At 46.3% G+C, this 17,076-nt stretch overlaps 1 protein-coding gene across 1 annotated transcript in view; it reads right to left on the bottom strand.

The window, feature by feature from the left end:
* Positions 1–17,076, bottom strand: part of LOC144754688 (protein-arginine deiminase type-3-like) — a 417,320-nt gene that overhangs the window by 155,292 nt on the left and 244,952 nt on the right. The window contains exon 10 of the mRNA XM_078642811.1: positions 497–604. Within this exon, the coding sequence (XP_078498937.1) occupies positions 497–604 (108 nt within the window). The remainder of the gene's footprint in view (positions 1–496; positions 605–17,076) is intronic.

The raw sequence follows: 17,076 nt of genomic DNA, 5'->3' as shown, positions 1-17,076 counted from the left end.
AGGAGCATGTGATCTCTGGCAGTACACATTACCAATAATATCCTTCCACCCACTTTTCAGGAGTGTGGAAGAGGCCCGTCATGTTTTGGAAGGATCTTATCACTCACTCTACAAGGATTGCTCATACAAAACGTTCCTTGCAGACACTTGGTCAAACGTGTAGGTTGGCAGTTTAAAACCCAGCATGGGCAACTGAGTCTTATATCCTTCACATGTTGATAAAATTGGGTACCATTCAATTAGGTAATAACATCAGTTAATAACAGTGCATACATAATATTAAAATGGTGGGATCAGGAATATTTCAAAAAAAGTAATAGGCTCATGAGTTGAGGCACATTCTATCTTACTTATATATGCATCCTAACAACTCAAATGTTATAAGGTCAGCTTACTGAACTAAGATTGTCATGGAGGAAAATTCACGATGGAACTTAAAATATAAATAAAGACAATTTCATGAAATCTAGAATGTGTATTAATATTTGACACTTACAAGAAGTTTATTGATAGGGAAATTATCCAGTCCTCGGTTTCTGGGTGAGTCCAAAACAACAGGGAATCGCTTGTGAGAGCCTTCAATATAACCAAATTCCACTTCATCCTATTGTGGGGGCGAAAAGAGAGATGGGGACTTTGAACAACATTTAATTAACTATGCATCAGGTCATCTCAGAGGTCCAATGCCACAATTTATGTTCAACCTCTGTGTTCCTAACCAAAATTCCAGCTATAAAAGTTCCAAAAATGGAACAAGCACATAAATATGATGTCCTCTTTGAGCTTGTGGCCAAGGTCAAATGGCCTTGGGCGACCACTCTATAGGGGCCCTAAAGCATAGCGGCATTTAATTGGTGAAACAGTCAGATGGGTCGACATAAAATGACGTGCACAGTTCTATTGTGGTTCATTACACTCCATGCTCTGTACTAACTTGGACTTTATTAAATGTAGCATCAAAGATAATGAAGCTCTCATGCTTGTCACTGCATACAGAACTCAGAATACGGATCTACTGTTCACTGAACAACCACAGCTGATTTTAGGGAAACAGAGGCTTGAAACAAAAAGAGCCCACAAGATGATTATTAACTGGTGAGATATCAAGTCAATATGGTTATGTGGGTTCATCTTCTGGGCTTTCCTTGAATACAATTCTGTTTGTTTTATTAACAAACGCTAGTCATTCTAAATGCGTTATCCAGGTGAGTGCGTATGATGGGTCGATTCTCTCCCCTTGTACATTACATAAACTCCAGATTAGTGTAGATAGCATAAAAGGGTTAGAGAATGCTAAATGAAAAGCTTAACTTCTCTATTCGCCACAAGGCAAACAGCCTTATTAGCCACATGGCCAGTGTATCACTTGCTGAGCATGGAGGAGACTTAACCCGGCTGTATGTGGGTTAGGAGAAGAATGAGACCAGATGCAAAGCATCTCCTAACAGAACTAAAATGTTACTTACACTGTATCTCTTAGTTGTAGCTTCTAGAGCAGAGGTCGTCAAACATTTTGATGCCAAGACCCTCCTGACAAAACATTTTGGGCGTAAGGACCCACTCCTGACAAAAAATTCTAGAACTTGGTACTCCTCGTCATTGACAACTATCGACAACCATATACGTCCCCAATTCCCATAGCAAATCATTTTTACTGTGGGGAAATAATATTAAACAGCGTTCATCAAACCAAAGGTCAGTGAGCTTTGGGGCATGGTCAAAGGTGTGGGCTAAAACAAAGGGCCTCGTTTATGAGGGATTGGTTTGGGCAGCGCCGCAAGTCTTCTTGCTGTGCTGTCCTACACCTCCAATGTGAAAGGGCAGGAATGCACCTTATTTATAAAATATGGTGCCTTCCTGTCTTTTCCCACTTCATTGGCGCACAAATTGCTGACTAGCGTCAATGTAGGCAGGATTGTTATTGTGCAGGAAGGGGCACCTTCCTGCACAAAAACAATCCCGAGAGGGTTTTTCCTCTTTCTGTGTCAGTTGCAGAATGCAGCACACAGCACACATGGAAAGTGGAAAAAACAAGGAGAAATGAAAACATTTCTCCTCGTTACGCTTGCTGTGGGGGGGTGAAAGGTTTTGGTGCTGCCCCAGGTTTACATGGTTTTGTAGATCTGGGGCAGCATCAAAATCCATGGGTGTTGCATGGGAACAACCACTGCAATGCCCTTGGAATGCCTACTTGAGAGAGTAAGACAACACAGTGACTTGCGCTGCTTTGTCTTACTCCATATCTATAAGGCCATGCAGAGCCACCCAGGATTACTTTGCGTCACCTCCTAGAAATGATTTAGACGCTTGTGCCGCTGGAGGTTAAAGAAAATGTGATGCTCCAGCGGCACAAGCCTCTCATAAATCAGCCCCAAGATATATATATTTTTAGGTCTTTTACCATCAGGTCGCTATATATAAAATAATGGGTAGCTTAAATGAAAAGTTCATTTTAAAAAGTTGTTACTCAGTGAGAAAAGCTCTGTAGTACATAAGGAAACCTCTATTAGTTAATGCACTGCAGAGGTCTGTGTGTAACCAGAGAGCCACCGAAAAAAAATTGGTTGATGTAGTGGAGAACTGTGGCATGTGTATTTTTAGTGCAACAAGGTCACACACTGACTGAAAGCACTGTAAATGTGTACGTCATTATTCTATACTCGCATTGCACACATTATAAGATAGACTTCTACAAACTGTGCAAGTAGTTTTAGTATAAAACTGAGCTTTCAAAATGGTGATTTTATTAATACCAGACCATAAGCAAAAATCTTTTGGGACTTAAATGTCCCTTCAACACCTCCTCCGGGCTGCTAAATGCTGTGCAAATGCCATTACAATTAAACGCATGCACTCCACAGCACAGTTGTTAACTCTTCGTACTACCACTAAAAACAAAAAACAGTTCTTTGCCACCACAATGCTTGGAGTGATTCGGGCAATTAAAGCCAGAACCGCTCCCAAGTACCCCTTACATTGGCAGATTAACTCTCACATGTGTATTTCATTTAGGAAAGCAGGGACCCTGCACGAAGTATTGTTTTACCTGTCTGCCCAGCCTTTTCCTTTCACAGTAGAGGATACTCAATTAACTTCGGCTGAAGCATTGAATACTCTGGGACGGTTGTCATTTTCCTTTTTACATGTTTTAGATTCCAGACAGAAGTGAGACCTGGAAATGTGGGACCCCCTTCCAAGGACTCCACAACCCCCCTGGGGGTAACGCCCCACAGATTGAAGAGCTCTGCTCTAGAGCATTAATTTTACATACCGCCACCCAGTTACCGGGAAGGGAGTCAATGCACCAGATGAGGTTTTTGTCAATTGCCCAATGCACCAGTACACTATAACTCTCAGGTATACTTATAGGATATAGTACTCCAACCCATTTGGGTATGGGGAGGGGGTGGGTCCATGGGAATCCGCAGAAATTTTTCCAGGGGGGGGCAACATTTTACTTCATCACCATCCTCCGACATGATTAAGCACGAGTATTTAATAAATAAAGTTGCATCACAAACACACAATGCGCCTCCTCTCAAGTTTTGCCTAATCAACTGAAACCATGACCCTTAATACATAGCATAGCATTCCTCTATGTACCTATATTTCACAGAGCCCGAGATGTACTTTAACAAATATAGGCATCTTCCCCAATTAAATAAACAATTTATCATACCGACACTTTGAGGATACCAAAAATAAGCAAAACATGCCGAAATCTGACTGCTATTTTAAGCAACATTTTGTATTTAAAAGGTGTAAACCAATTCCAAAAAGCAAGAACGTCAATGTCCATTGCTTAAATCCTTACAAAACATAAGGAGCATGGTTTTAAAAGACCACATGCATGAACATAAAGCTGCAGTACACATTTTATAAACTAATATAAGGAAAACAGTTGATAAGGATCAAATGTTTTCTCTCTCTAGTTCTGCCACTCTTACATTGCTCTTGGCCCTATTACCTCCATGCTCTACTCTTTACCTCTCATCTTCCCACCTTTCCTCTCATATTTGCTTGCTGATTCTGCCCCTCTTACATTCACATCTCTCTTCCCTGCCCTACTCTTCACCTCTCAACTCTCTACCCAGTCGTTATCTTCTCTGTTGGTTATGCCATCCTAAATACAGCTATGCCTTTTCCTTCTCCCCTTTCCTTTTATCTTCTCTTGCTGTTCCTACCCCATTACATACACCTCTCCCCTTCCGCCTTCCCTCTCCTCTTGCTCATTTTGCCCTTTTTACATCAAACTCTACCTCCCTGATCTAATCTTCATCTCTAATCTCTCACCAAGCCTTTAACGTTCTCTTGCTGGTTCTGCACATCTTACATCCACCTTCTCCTCGTCTTTCCCTCTTCATCCAACCTCTTAATATATCTAGGTGGTTCTTCTCTCCCCCATCCACTTCTCTCTCTTGCCACTCTGCCTATGTGCTCTTGCTGGTTATGTCTCTCTTAAAGCCATGACTCCTATCCATGCACTACCTTCACTGCTCATCTCTCCCCCGGCCTTATAACTTTTTTCACTGGCTCTGCCCCATTTACATCTTCTCTACATTTTCGTCCTCCTGAACACTCTATTAGTTTCTCACTGATTTTGCCACTTACACCACCTATTTCCATTCATCCTCTACTCTTATTCTCGTCTCTTCCTCAAACCTTATTTTGTGGATTGCCCCCTTTAACATCAAACTCTCTGTTATCCCAACTTTGTTGCTTCTCTTTCTCATTATGACCCTCTTATAGCCACCTTTCTCCTCCATGATGTATGCCTCGTCTCTCCCCCTGCCTCTTACCTTTCTCACTGATTCTCGCCTTCTGCATCCACCTCTCACCATTTCCTCTCTCTTCTCTGTGTACGGTTTCTTGATTGTTCCGCCTCTCTTACAATTACATGTCCCATGCATGTACTGCCATTCACTTCTCATTTCTTCCTCCAGCCTCCTAGTGTTTTTTGCTGGTCTACCCCCTTTACACCCACCTCTTCTCTTATACCTCCCTGCCTCTTACGTTGTCTCACTGTTTCTGCCTCTCTTATATCCGCGTCTCCCTTCCACGCTCGACACTTCACTTTATCTCTACTACTGTCTCTTTCCTTTCTCACTAATTCTGCCTCTATTACACTCACCTCTTACCTACCTACTGAACCTTTCACCTCATCTCGTCACAGCCTCTAATGTTCTCTCATTGGTTCTACCTCTCTATATTCTACCTCTCCCCTGTCTTTTACCTGCTCTTGGTTGTCCTGCCCTCTTACATCCAACACTCACCATACCCTCTCCATGACACTTAAGTTCTGCTGATGGCTCCGCTTCTCTTATATCTACCTCTCCTATCCAAGCACATCCTTTCACCTTTCATCTTTCTCTCCAGCCTCAACTTTGTTCACTGGTTCTGCCCCCTTTATGTCCCCCTCTCCCTTCCATGCTCAACTCTTCATGTTTTATTTCCTCTCACCTCTACCCTCAATTCACTGTTTCTGTCCCTCAAGCTTCCACCTCTGCGCTACTTGCACTGCTATTTACCACTCTTCTCCTCGGCCTCTTACCTTGCTTCACCTCTTGTGCCACGATGCAATACAGGCCCCTGCAGCAAAGATGGGCCCACAACACTTCAGGAGACCCCCAACCCATCACAGGGCTCCCATTCAGCCCAGGGCCAGCGAATATCTGTGAGATGTAGGATACTCAGAGGCCCATTATCACATTCTGCGGAGAGGGACCCCATCATTTTGGGTTACCCCACTGCTCTTGTTTTATTTACAACATTCTCTCCCCTTCCATCCTGCCACTCTCCCCAAGCCTGTTACATTTCTCTTTTGCATGCTATTCCTTTTACCTAATCAAGACTCTTCCCTTCTCTCATTGATTCTGCCATTACATACACATAACTCCTTCCCCATCTCCCTTTCCTTAAGCGTCTTGTTCTATATAGTTATTTTGCCCCTTATGTTCAGATCACACCTCTGCTGCTCTGTCATCTCCCCCACCTATTACCTTCTTTTGCTTGTCTAGCCCCTTTTAGATGTGCCTCTCCCTTGATACTTCTGTTAAAAGCAAAAGTGGACACCAGACCTCCTTAGATGCACCCAGGAACACGGGAATTCAGTATTTCAGATATGAACAAACATGATGCCGGGGAGTAGAGCAACCTTTTCAGATGTTTCAGATGTGTAAAACAAGTAATGGAGAGTGGCTTGAGGGGTTATAACTTGGAAGCATCTTGGAGGGTTCGTTGCACTCCTCTCAGGGTGGTAAGAATGGACGTGGGGTCACCCCTCCTTACCTCCTACCAACTCAATGTTGTCATCTCCACTATTATTTTACCAACCCAATTTTTCATTATTCCTTTTTTATGTAAATTACATGAAAATAAAAAAAACACAGATGGGCAGATCTACAAGAAAGTGCAGCAGCGTGGCACCGCAAGCCCTTTGGCTGCGCCTCGCTGCGGAACTTTCAAAGCACAGGAATGTGACATATCTACAATGATATGTTGCATTCCTGTGCTCTCCCCTGCACTGGCGCAGAAACAGCTGCCATGCGCCAGCGAAGGCACCCTTGCACCCTGATTGGTGGCCCCTGGAGCTGGGTCCGGTCCCAAGCCCTAAACTGATAGTAAAAAACCTTGGCATTAAATTAAATTAGATCAGGCACTCCTACTTAAGGAACACACTACCCAAGTGACAGGTGCCTGCTTCCATGTGGTGGGGTTGCTTCGACGCGTCTTCCCTTTCCTGCCGGACAACCACAGGAAAACACTCATTCAGACCCTAATAATAAGCAGAATGGACTATTGTAATGGCCTATATATATCGGCAAATGAGGAACAACTGGACAAATTACAAGTAGTCCAAAACACGGCAGCAAGACTGGCTCTCAATGCTCCCCCCAGAACTCCCTCCCGTACCCTTCTACACCAACTTCATTGGCTGCCAGTAAAGCAGCGTATCAAATTTAAAATATGCTGCATGATACATAGATGTTTGTTCGGTACAGGCCCCAAATATCTTAAGAAAATATTTGTTCCATATACCCCCGGACGCACATTGCGCTCCAGCAACCATCAACTGTTACAGGTCCCAAAAATCAGAAGAGCTAGACAAGGTGGTCGAGCTCTATCATACAAAGGACCTATCCTTTGGAATTACCTACCTACTGTACTGAAACTGATCACCAGCCTTGAATCTTTCAGGAAAAAACTCAAAACATATCTCTTCACACTGCCCTAAACTAACCTTCCTTACTTACAGCTGAAAGTTAATAGTGACTATACAGTGGAAGCAAAAGCGCAGAGATATCCCTTCGGGAATTGAATCAGGCACTTTATAAGCAAATAAATAAATAAATAAATAAATAAATAAGGATGCCTGCACCATGGTGCAAGGATGCCTGCACCATGGGGAGATTTCTTTTGTGAAGGAAGGGGCCCCTTCCTGCACAAAAGCAATCACTGCAGGCAGTTTCCTCTTTCAATGTGTGCTGTAGAATGCAGCACGCATTGAAAGAGAAAAAAACGAGGAGAAATGAAAAAATGGCTCCTCGTTTCTCTTGGCTACGCCACCCCTATGGTGGCGCAGCAAACTGACGCATTTCCAGGTTTACGATTTCTCATAAATCTGTAAATGTTATGTTATGTTATGTACCTACTCTTTTATAGCGCACGGCTACCCAGACGGGTGTCCCGGCGCTTTAGCAAAGAGATCAGAGACTAGTAAATCCAGACCGCAGCTCAGAAAGTCATGGCGATCACGCAGAAAAGAGCCACGTCTTTAGCTCCTTTCTAAACGTCAGGAGACTATTGGCTTTCCGTAAAGAGATCGGAAGCCCATTCCAATGGAGGGCCGCTAGATAGCGGAAGGACCGACCACCCATCCGAGCACGTTTAATAGACGGGACCACAATCGTGGCAGATGAAGCTGATCGCAGCACCCTCCTTGGAACATAAAAGGCCAGTCTCTTCTTGATGTACATAGGGCCTACAGAATGCAGGGCTTTAAAAGCCAGAGTCAGAGTTTTAAAAATAACTCTTTTAGAAATCGGTAACCAATGTAGCTCTTTAAGCAAACCAGAGGCTCTGGCTCTGCGTGGAAGGCCAAAAATTGCCCTTGCAGCAGAGTTTTGGACTATCTGCAATCTTGCCACCAAATATTTCGGCAGGCCCGCATAGAGTGCATTAGCATAGTCAAAACGTGATCCAACTAATGCCTGCACAACAATTTTCTTATATTGCAGTGACAGCAACGGTAAAAAATTTCTGAGCATCCGCAGGATGCTAAAACATTTCCCTGATAGTGCATTAATCTGGGATCTAAATGACAGATCAACGTCACAGATCACACCCAGATTTTTGGCCTGCATTGACACCGCTTCTGGAGGAAACATGTCTCGAGGCCACCAGGATTTCCAGTATGGGTCCGGAGCACAGCCAAAAAAAAGCAACTCAGACTTGTCTGAGTTGCATTTAAGGCTATGTTGTTGGAACCACGAAAAAACGGAGCCAAGGCAGTCCCTGATTCTTGCCCCATCAAACGCCTCTCCCTTCCTGCAAGTAAACAGGAGCTGGGTGTCGTCAGCGTAGGATATGACCTGGGCACCAAAAGCCTCCGCCACCGCCGCCAGAGGGGCCATATAGATATTAAAAAGGATGGGGCTCAGAATGGATCCTTGAGGAACCCCCACCCCTAGCGACGGCATTTCAGCGGAGAACGGTGGTGCCCAGATCATCTGTCGGCGGTCAGATAAAAAAGATCTAAACCAGTCAAACACCGTCCCGCGGAACCCGATCTCCTGGAGTCTTAAAAGGAGACCGTCATGCGGGACGGTGTCGAAAGCCGCCGACAGATCCAGCATGACTAGTACAGCCTTACCTCCAAGATCGAGCGTCTCCCTGATAGCTTCAGTGACCTCCAGAAGGGCTGTCTCTGTGCTATAGTTAGCACGAAACCCCGACTGTGTGTCATGAAGAAGGTTGTTGCTCTCGATATAGTTGGTAATCGAGAGCTGCACGTGTTTTTCAACAACCTTAGCTAGGGCAGGGAGAAGGGATATCGGTCTGTAATTAGCATGCGTCAAGGGATCTAAATTTGGCTTTTTGATTAGAGGCAAAATCAGTGCATGCTTCCATGCCAAGGGAACCACTCCCGTAGACAAAGACATGTTCATCAGAGGGTTCAACAAACTATTAACAGCTGCAGCTACTCTGCCCAAGAATTTAGCCGGACAGGGGTCCATAGGAGAACCTGACTGCAGTCGAGATAAAAGATCAAACGAGGTTAAACAGGTCATTTGAGGAAATGTCGAAAGGAAGGGCATGGTATCCTCACTCAAGGAGGTAAAAGTAGAGCTATATACTGGCAATGTGGGGTCTACAACAGGGAAAGACTCCTGAATAGTCTTAATTTTTTTAGCAAAAAAGACTGCAAGCTGTTTTATCCACTCTTCAGAGTGTGAGTGGGCAGAAGAACAGGCAGCCGGTGAAGTGAACTCCCTAACTATTTTAAAAAGCTCTTTACTAGTATTGCTGGCTTCGTCTATTCTATGTTCCAGATAGCTTTGCTTACTCTCGGCAATCTGTTTATGATACGTTTTGATCATATCCTTATATCTTTGTTTATCCTCACAGTCATATTTTCGTCGCCAGAGCCTTTCAGTTTTTTTACACTCTTGGCGAATTAATCTTAATGAGGGGGTAAACCATGGAGCAGAGGCCAAGTGACAGGCTGAATTAACTGTCTTCACAGGGGCCAATTCATCGAGTCTATCAGTTAGCCACTTTTGCACCACCTCCAGGTTTGCCTCCAGATCATCAGTGAACTCGCAAGGATGAAGGCGGAAAGCTTCAGTCATTGCTTCCACCGAAATACGGTGGAAGGCTCTAGATCGTCGGAACCCATTACTCTGTCCTCTCTGCCCTATAGTAGTGTGAAAAGGAATTTCAAAATGTATCAAAAAGTGATCAGACCACAGCACTGGGAGTGGGGATGATACTTCAATCAGTTTGGTAGAGAAGATTTGATCCAAAATATGCCCTTTACTATGGGTGGGGCTCTTAATATAAGGGACAAGACCAAGCAATGCCGCGACATCTTGGATTTTAACAGCATTTGGATCCATTACTAGATCCATATGAAAATTAAAATCCCCTAACAAAAGACAATGCGCCGAGCGCATACAAGGAATGGAGAGCGCGGCTTGTATATCTTCAAAAAAAGTACCAATAGGACCGGGTGGTCTGTAGACAAGCAGTCCGGTGCATGTCTGACGAGATGAAAGTGACAACTTGAAGCCAATGGCTTCACACCCAGATATATTGTCTATCACAAAAGAGGAACAGATTAGGTCCTTTTTCACAATAAGCGCTACACCTCCTCCTCTCCCCTCAACTCTATCACTTCTGAGGATGGTATAATTCGGGGGTAGTGCTTTTGCCACATCCGGGCCTGAGCCTTCCCCGAGCCATGTCTCTGTTAGAAACAGACATGAAAGTTGAGAGTTGGAAAGCAGATCCCAGATGTCCGTGGAATGCCTACCAAGCGACCTGGTGTTCAAAAGAGCGCATTGGCAGTATTGGGAAGGGGGTGGTGTCGATAGTTCCGATGAGACAGCTGGCCGCCAGCCACAGGTCAAACAACCTTTCCTCAAAACCCGCCTACCCGGAGGTAAACAAGGGCACAGCGGAGAGGGGTGACGCAAGGCGAACAGCTCAGCAAAGCCGTAGACAATCATCCCAGAAACAATGAAAAATAATAGTGTACACAACAACAAAAAAAGAGTGTGACAGAGTCCTACCTCCCCGCGACCGAGACGCGGACGGGCGCAGACGGGCAGGACTCTGGCACGACTCAGGCGCAGGGAAGGCGCCACCGCTGCGCTGCGCTAAATGCATCAGTGGACATGGGTGTTGCGTGGGAACACCCATGTCCCGCCCCTAACACGCAAAGTGTTGCGTGAACAGGGGCGATATTTACAAGCACAGGTTAAGTCACGCATGGTGACTTTACCTGTGCTTGCAAATATCCCTTGCAAAAACAACAGGTGATGGACAGAATGCAGAACAATGTCATACATTCACCCCAGTACAGAGATCTGGGCCTAAATCCATCGTTTTTTTGCTCACCATGCCTTTCCAGTTTGAACCCAGCCATATGCAAATCAGTCTTGACCCTGTGCCCCATGGGAACAGTCCAGCCCGAACTGCCAAGCCAGGTCCTCACTGGACTAGAAACAAGCATCCAAGGACCGGTTTCGGGCTTTCAGCCCTCATCAGCCTGGATAGCTTGATTCCAGTGGCATGGAGAGCACGGGACTCACATATGAGCATACCGGTCCCACTCGGGGTGACAATTGCAAAAACAACAGGTGATGGACAGAATGCAGAACAATGTCATACATTCACCCCAGTACAGAGATCTGGGCCTAAATCCATCGTTTTTTTGCTCACCATGCCTTTCCAGTTTGAATCCAGCTATATGCAAATCAGTCTTGACCCTGCGCCCCATGGGAACAGTCCAGCACGCATTGAAAGAGGAAAAAACGAGGAGAAATGAAAAAATGTCTCCTCGTTTCTCTTGGCTACGCCACCCCTATGGTGGCGCAGGAAACTGACGCATTTCCAGGTTTACGATTTCTCGTAAATCTGTAAATGCATCAGTGGACATGGGTGTTGCGTGGGAACACCCATGTCCCGCCCCTAACACGCAAAGTGTTGCGTGAACAGAGGCGATATTTACAAGCACAGGTTAAGTCACGCAGGGTGACTTTACCTGTGCTTGCAAATATCCCTTAGCAGGCTGTGCCACCGGTGCGTCACCCAACGTGATGCACCGGCGGCGCATGGGGCTTGTAGATGGATGTATGATGCTGCATCGCAAACGTTTCCATCGCAAACATTCACATCGCCGTCTTTACATCGCACACACATTCACAACGCACGCTGTCACAACACAACCCATTACTTCCCTCCATCATTTAAATGCATACAAAACACAATCACTATACACACAAACACCCCGCATGCTTTAACATCGCATTTCTTTCCCGAAATAACACACACCACCCCAGCACGAGCACACCCCTCCGGAGTGGCGGTGGCCCTGGTGCTGGCCGTGACCAGTGGAGAGCCCCTAAGGAACCCGTGCACTGAACTACCAGGTCCCGGAGAAGGCCCTGTGACCCCGCTGGCAAGAAGAGTGCGCAGCGAGGTGTTTTGGGCCTGGGTCCGCCGTGGCGCAAGGCCCGGATCACACTCACGCCGGGCCAGCTCCAGAAGCTTCTACAACTCATTTGTCAGTGCAGTACTCCTGGAGTGTCCTCGTTAATCTACACACCACACAGTGTCCCCCTCATCGGCTTGATTATGCATGCATGGTGGCACTTCAGTGGTAGGGAGCCTTTTTATTCTGCTCTGTGGTGGGCTTAAACTGTGACCTTGAGATCAGTGTAGTTTACATCGGCGTCACTCAGCTGCCTCACTATCACCCAGTTGGCGTCTGCGACACGTGCACTTGCGCCCAGGTGCGCTGGCTACTGACAACGAGTAGAGAAGTTAAACAATTGTCCCCTGGCTCACTTTAATGACAAGAAGGGTCCTCCTCGCACATTCACAAGTATCACGTTGTGGTTTCTCTTTTAAGACTAATACAATACCAGCTACATGCCAGCAGACTCAACAACATCAATTAATACTTGATGGTTGCTACCAGCCTGAAGTTGCCATCCATTGCAGAAGCACAAAAGAGCCAGCAACGGTGGCAGGATTATCAACTCTTCAGGTAAAATAACATTTTGCCCTTGGAGCACTCCCCCAACACTGATTTTACAATGCCAATTCCTATCCTTTTCATTTGATTTGGAGCCGCGGTCTGGTTGTGGCCTTAAGCATCAGCTGTACCCTGCCTTATGGAAATACTGGGGCCAGTCAAGGCAAAACTACAGACCTCTGGTTTATGTAGAGGTCCAGAAACAATGGTACAGTATAGGAACTATTCTGGGCATTTCAGTAGCCAGAGAACATCTACCGCGCTCCTGAAGTAAAAATTATTTTAGATTCCATCATAGCTTTGTTTCAGTGTAAATGTTCACCCGCTTGCGATGTGATGGCGATGGTTCACACACTTGCGTTGTGTAAATGGTTTCTGCCCAATGCATTTTGGGCCCTTCTGGCCCTTCTTCGGAGGCTATATCTCAATCCTGTTGGTGCTCATTCAATTGGAATCGCTGCAAAGTGCATTACTTTGAACCTGAATTGAAACGAGAACCTCTCAACAGTTTCACAACACTTCTTTACAACTACACCAGCTGCTCCACTACCGAAAGTGTTTTCTGTGATAATAACAGATTAATTGTTGTCTAGAGTGACTATGTCCATGAGATTTTTTGTTGATCAAATGCACAGATAAGAGTTTTAAAAGGAAAATGTTTGTATTGTAATTAAGTTGGGTGGTGAGTAAAACAGCGAAGTTTAAATGGTAACATTGTTGTGCAATGCGATGGCGATGGTTCACACACTTGCCTGGTGTAAATGGTAAATTATCATGCGCGGTTGAAAACCGATGCGATGGTTCACACACTTGCGTAGTGTAAATGGTAAATTCTCATGCACGGTTGAAAACCGATGCGATGGCAGCATGGCGATGCAATGTGATGCAATGTAACAGCATGCGCGATGTAAAAGCATGCATTGTTAAGGTTGTCGCAATGTAAAATGTGCGTTGTAATGCACCTGCGATGTTGTCTCATCGTTGTAATGGGTTTTCGCCCATGTAGATCTGCCCCCAAGTGCTGATATTCAACTGATGTCACTATTTATGTTTAACTCTATTTCTCTATTTATGTTTCTTTTGGATGCACATGCTTGTTTGAAAAAAAACAAGAAAAGAGTTGCGAAAAATAGAAAAGAATAGCCTCTCTCTCCATTTTCTGCTCTTCTCCTTTTCCCTTCATTGAAACTGTGCAGCGCTGATTGTGACACTAAGGTCACTCGTTTTTTTTTTTTTTGTGAGCCCTGCAGGATGCTCTGCCTTTCATTAATGCAGGGGCAGGGCTCACTTCGCACCTAGGGCCAGTTCAAGCATCTGCAATGCAGCGTTTAGGATAAGAGAGAGTTGCTGATCACGGCCTCAAAACCAGCCCTGCCCAGTCTGCCACAGCTGAAAGGAATCTGGGGGTCATATTACACTTTCAGCCCATGGCAGCATGGCCCAGGAGAGGGGGGCCCCCTGCCTCGGGCCTTGCAGCTGCACCTCGACTGAACACATCAAGGGAAGGCGCTGCCCACCGGACGGACTTGTGATGGGGGGGGGGGGGGGGGGGGGGGGGGGAGGGGGCATGCGCCCCTCCTTACCCCCCCACCCCACCCCCCCTGCGGACGCCCATGGGTGGGTCACAATCTAAGGTGGAACTTTGTCCTTTGGGCATTGTCGACAAATGGGAGGCGTTATGAGGCATCTCATGAGCAAACACTTCTTTGAACAAAACAACTTGCAAACGTCCAACCTAACACCAGGTGGCAGGAGTGTGCAGCATGTGATCTACAGCAGCACGTGCTAGAAACATAGATTTGGTGTCGCCCATCCTTAAAAAATTCCTTTACCATTTTTTTAATTTTTTTTTTATTTCAGTTCCTTTACCATTATTCCTGTATTCTCTGATCAAAGGCATTATTGATGCATGGAAAATAAGAAGATGTATAACTTGGATATGGATGTTCTCCACATAGTAGGGGAATCTCGAATAACACACGGGTAACAATGTGGCTCTCAACGCTATCTGCTCCTTGACCTAGTTGTTAACCCTCCTGCCTGGTTTTCTGAACTCACTTGTGATCACTTCATCTCCTGAAAAAGACAAGCTAATTAAGAAATTAAAGCAATGCATCCATGCCCACGACTTCAGGTAAACTGCTCTGCCGCTTCCTTGTTGTCCTTATAAGCCCCTTTATTCCTTTTTCCCTCGGAAACTAATAATCTGGGTCCGAGATAGATGTGGTGGATAAAAGAATTCAAGTTATATTTGGGGACACTCAAATTGATAACGAGAAACCTTTTACACCATTACTTTTTATGAACTGTTTTAGACCACTTACCAGAGACAGCTTACAGTTTTGAGATATTCAAAGAGACTTTCACGCTACTCAGTAAAACAGCCTTATGGCATGCCTTTTACCCAAGGAAAATATTCAAGGCCGGACTGGCCATATCTGGCATTTCCCCAGGAGGGCGGAAGGATGGGAGGCCGGTTTTGTTACTGGGAGGCTGGTTTTGTTACCGGGGGCCGGTTTTGTTACCGGGGGCCGGTTTTGCAATGCTGCACTGTCGGTCCCCAGTAGCAAAATCAGCAGACCAGCATGATCTGCACAGCACTCACTTGGCTGCAGAGTTCTTTGTATATCAAGCAACAATCAATGTGTCAAGATATCTCAGGAGATTAATCTTCCTGCTGGAGTTGAGCTGGAGTTTTGTCTAGTGTGCAGTTTTAACTCATCTATAAGGTAGCATAGAGGGTTGATATGCCTGCTGCAAAGAACGTGTACCACTCAGATCACATGAATGTATTTTATGTCCATAGCTCTGTGAGTTACTGCTTTTGTGACAACATATCAATTTTGTTGCTGTGCAGTTCATTTGTTCCAATAGTGATCTAGCACAAGGAGCTATGAACTGCCATCAAAGAGCTGCATGCAAACCAGGGGCGGACTGGCTGTTGTGGGCACTGGGTGTTTTCCAAGTGGGATGGAAGGGTGGGGGCCAGTTTTGGACTGGTGTGGGCTGTTTTTGTCATTAGGGGCCGGTTTTGCAGCAGAGCTGCAAAATCGGTCCCCTACAACAAAAGCGCAGCAGCAGTGTTTCCCATCAGCACCCCCGCACCCACTCCCGGGTGGTCAGTCTGATGTACTTGCCAGGGCTGGTTCTCAATCCCAGTCCGGCCCTTGTGCAAACTACATGGTACAGATTAGAAAGTTATGTTTTTTCCAGACTTCCATTATCCTAATGCTGCTAAAAAGGGTTTGTTTGGGTAGAAATGAATTCTTATTAGTAAACTAGCAGCCCGTCCCGACCTGGTCCGAGAGCAATCAGGCTTCCCCGACCCCCGCCCACCCCGACATTGTGCAGCAGCCCGCCCCCCCGCCCGCCCCGACATTGTCAAGCAGCCCGGGCCCCCGCCCGCCCCGTCCCCTGCCTGCCCCGACCCCCGCCTGCCCCGACCCCCGCCTGCCCGGAGCCTTACCTCAGCCGCCGCTCCTCCCCCGCGCTCCTCATTTCACCGCACATTGTGCAGCAGCCCGGCCCCCCGCCCGCCCCGACATTGTCAAGCATCCCGGGCCCCCGCCGCCCCATCCCCCGCCTGCCCCGACCCCCGCCTGCCCGGAGCCTTACCTCAGCCGCCGCTCCTTCCCCGCGCTCCTCATTTCACCGCTCCGCCGCTCCTCGCCGCTTATCGCTCCTCCCGCCTGTCCGCTGGTCCTCACCAGCATTCGGCCGTTCGTCACCGCTCCACCCCCGCGCCATGTCCGCCGCTCCTCCTCGCGTTCCTAGACGCCGCTCCACCCCGTGCTCCTGACGTCAGCACGCAGGTCGCGGCCTGCGCTACTTCGAAGGGACTACTTTTTTTTAAATGTTAATTTTTTAAATAACGTTTTTTTAAATTTATATAGCCTATAACCATCTACACACCCTGACGATTCCAACGGTGTATCGGGTGTGTGGATTGGCGCTGTGGTTCCCGAGTTTACCCGCCTCAAGGGTGCAAAGTTCTTCCTTTATAATAGTAGTATAGATGTAGCCCTAACCACATTGAATTACGTTCTGAATCCCGAGTTTGTGCTTCTTTAGCCCAAGCACTCTTAACAAATGCCTACAGCTCGTAGTGCCCTTGGTCTTATGTAACATTGTCTATACACTGACTTGCACATATAATATTAATTGTTTCTATGTATTTGAGGTAAAGTGCTCCAACCCCATAATCTGGGAGGCTCTGGCATCGTTGATGGTCTCCAGTTCTTTGTAGTGGTGTATAGGGTCGGAGATCATTGAACCATGACAGGCACTCCTTTGTCAGCATCTCGAAGTCAGCC

The sequence above is a fragment of the Lissotriton helveticus genome, chromosome 5_1, assembly GCF_964261635.1.
Source record: "Lissotriton helveticus chromosome 5_1, aLisHel1.1, whole genome shotgun sequence".
Taxonomy (NCBI): domain Eukaryota; kingdom Metazoa; phylum Chordata; class Amphibia; order Caudata; family Salamandridae; genus Lissotriton; species Lissotriton helveticus.
Note: the sequence above shows the minus strand (reverse complement) of the source record. Positions and strands in the feature narration are given on the sequence as shown.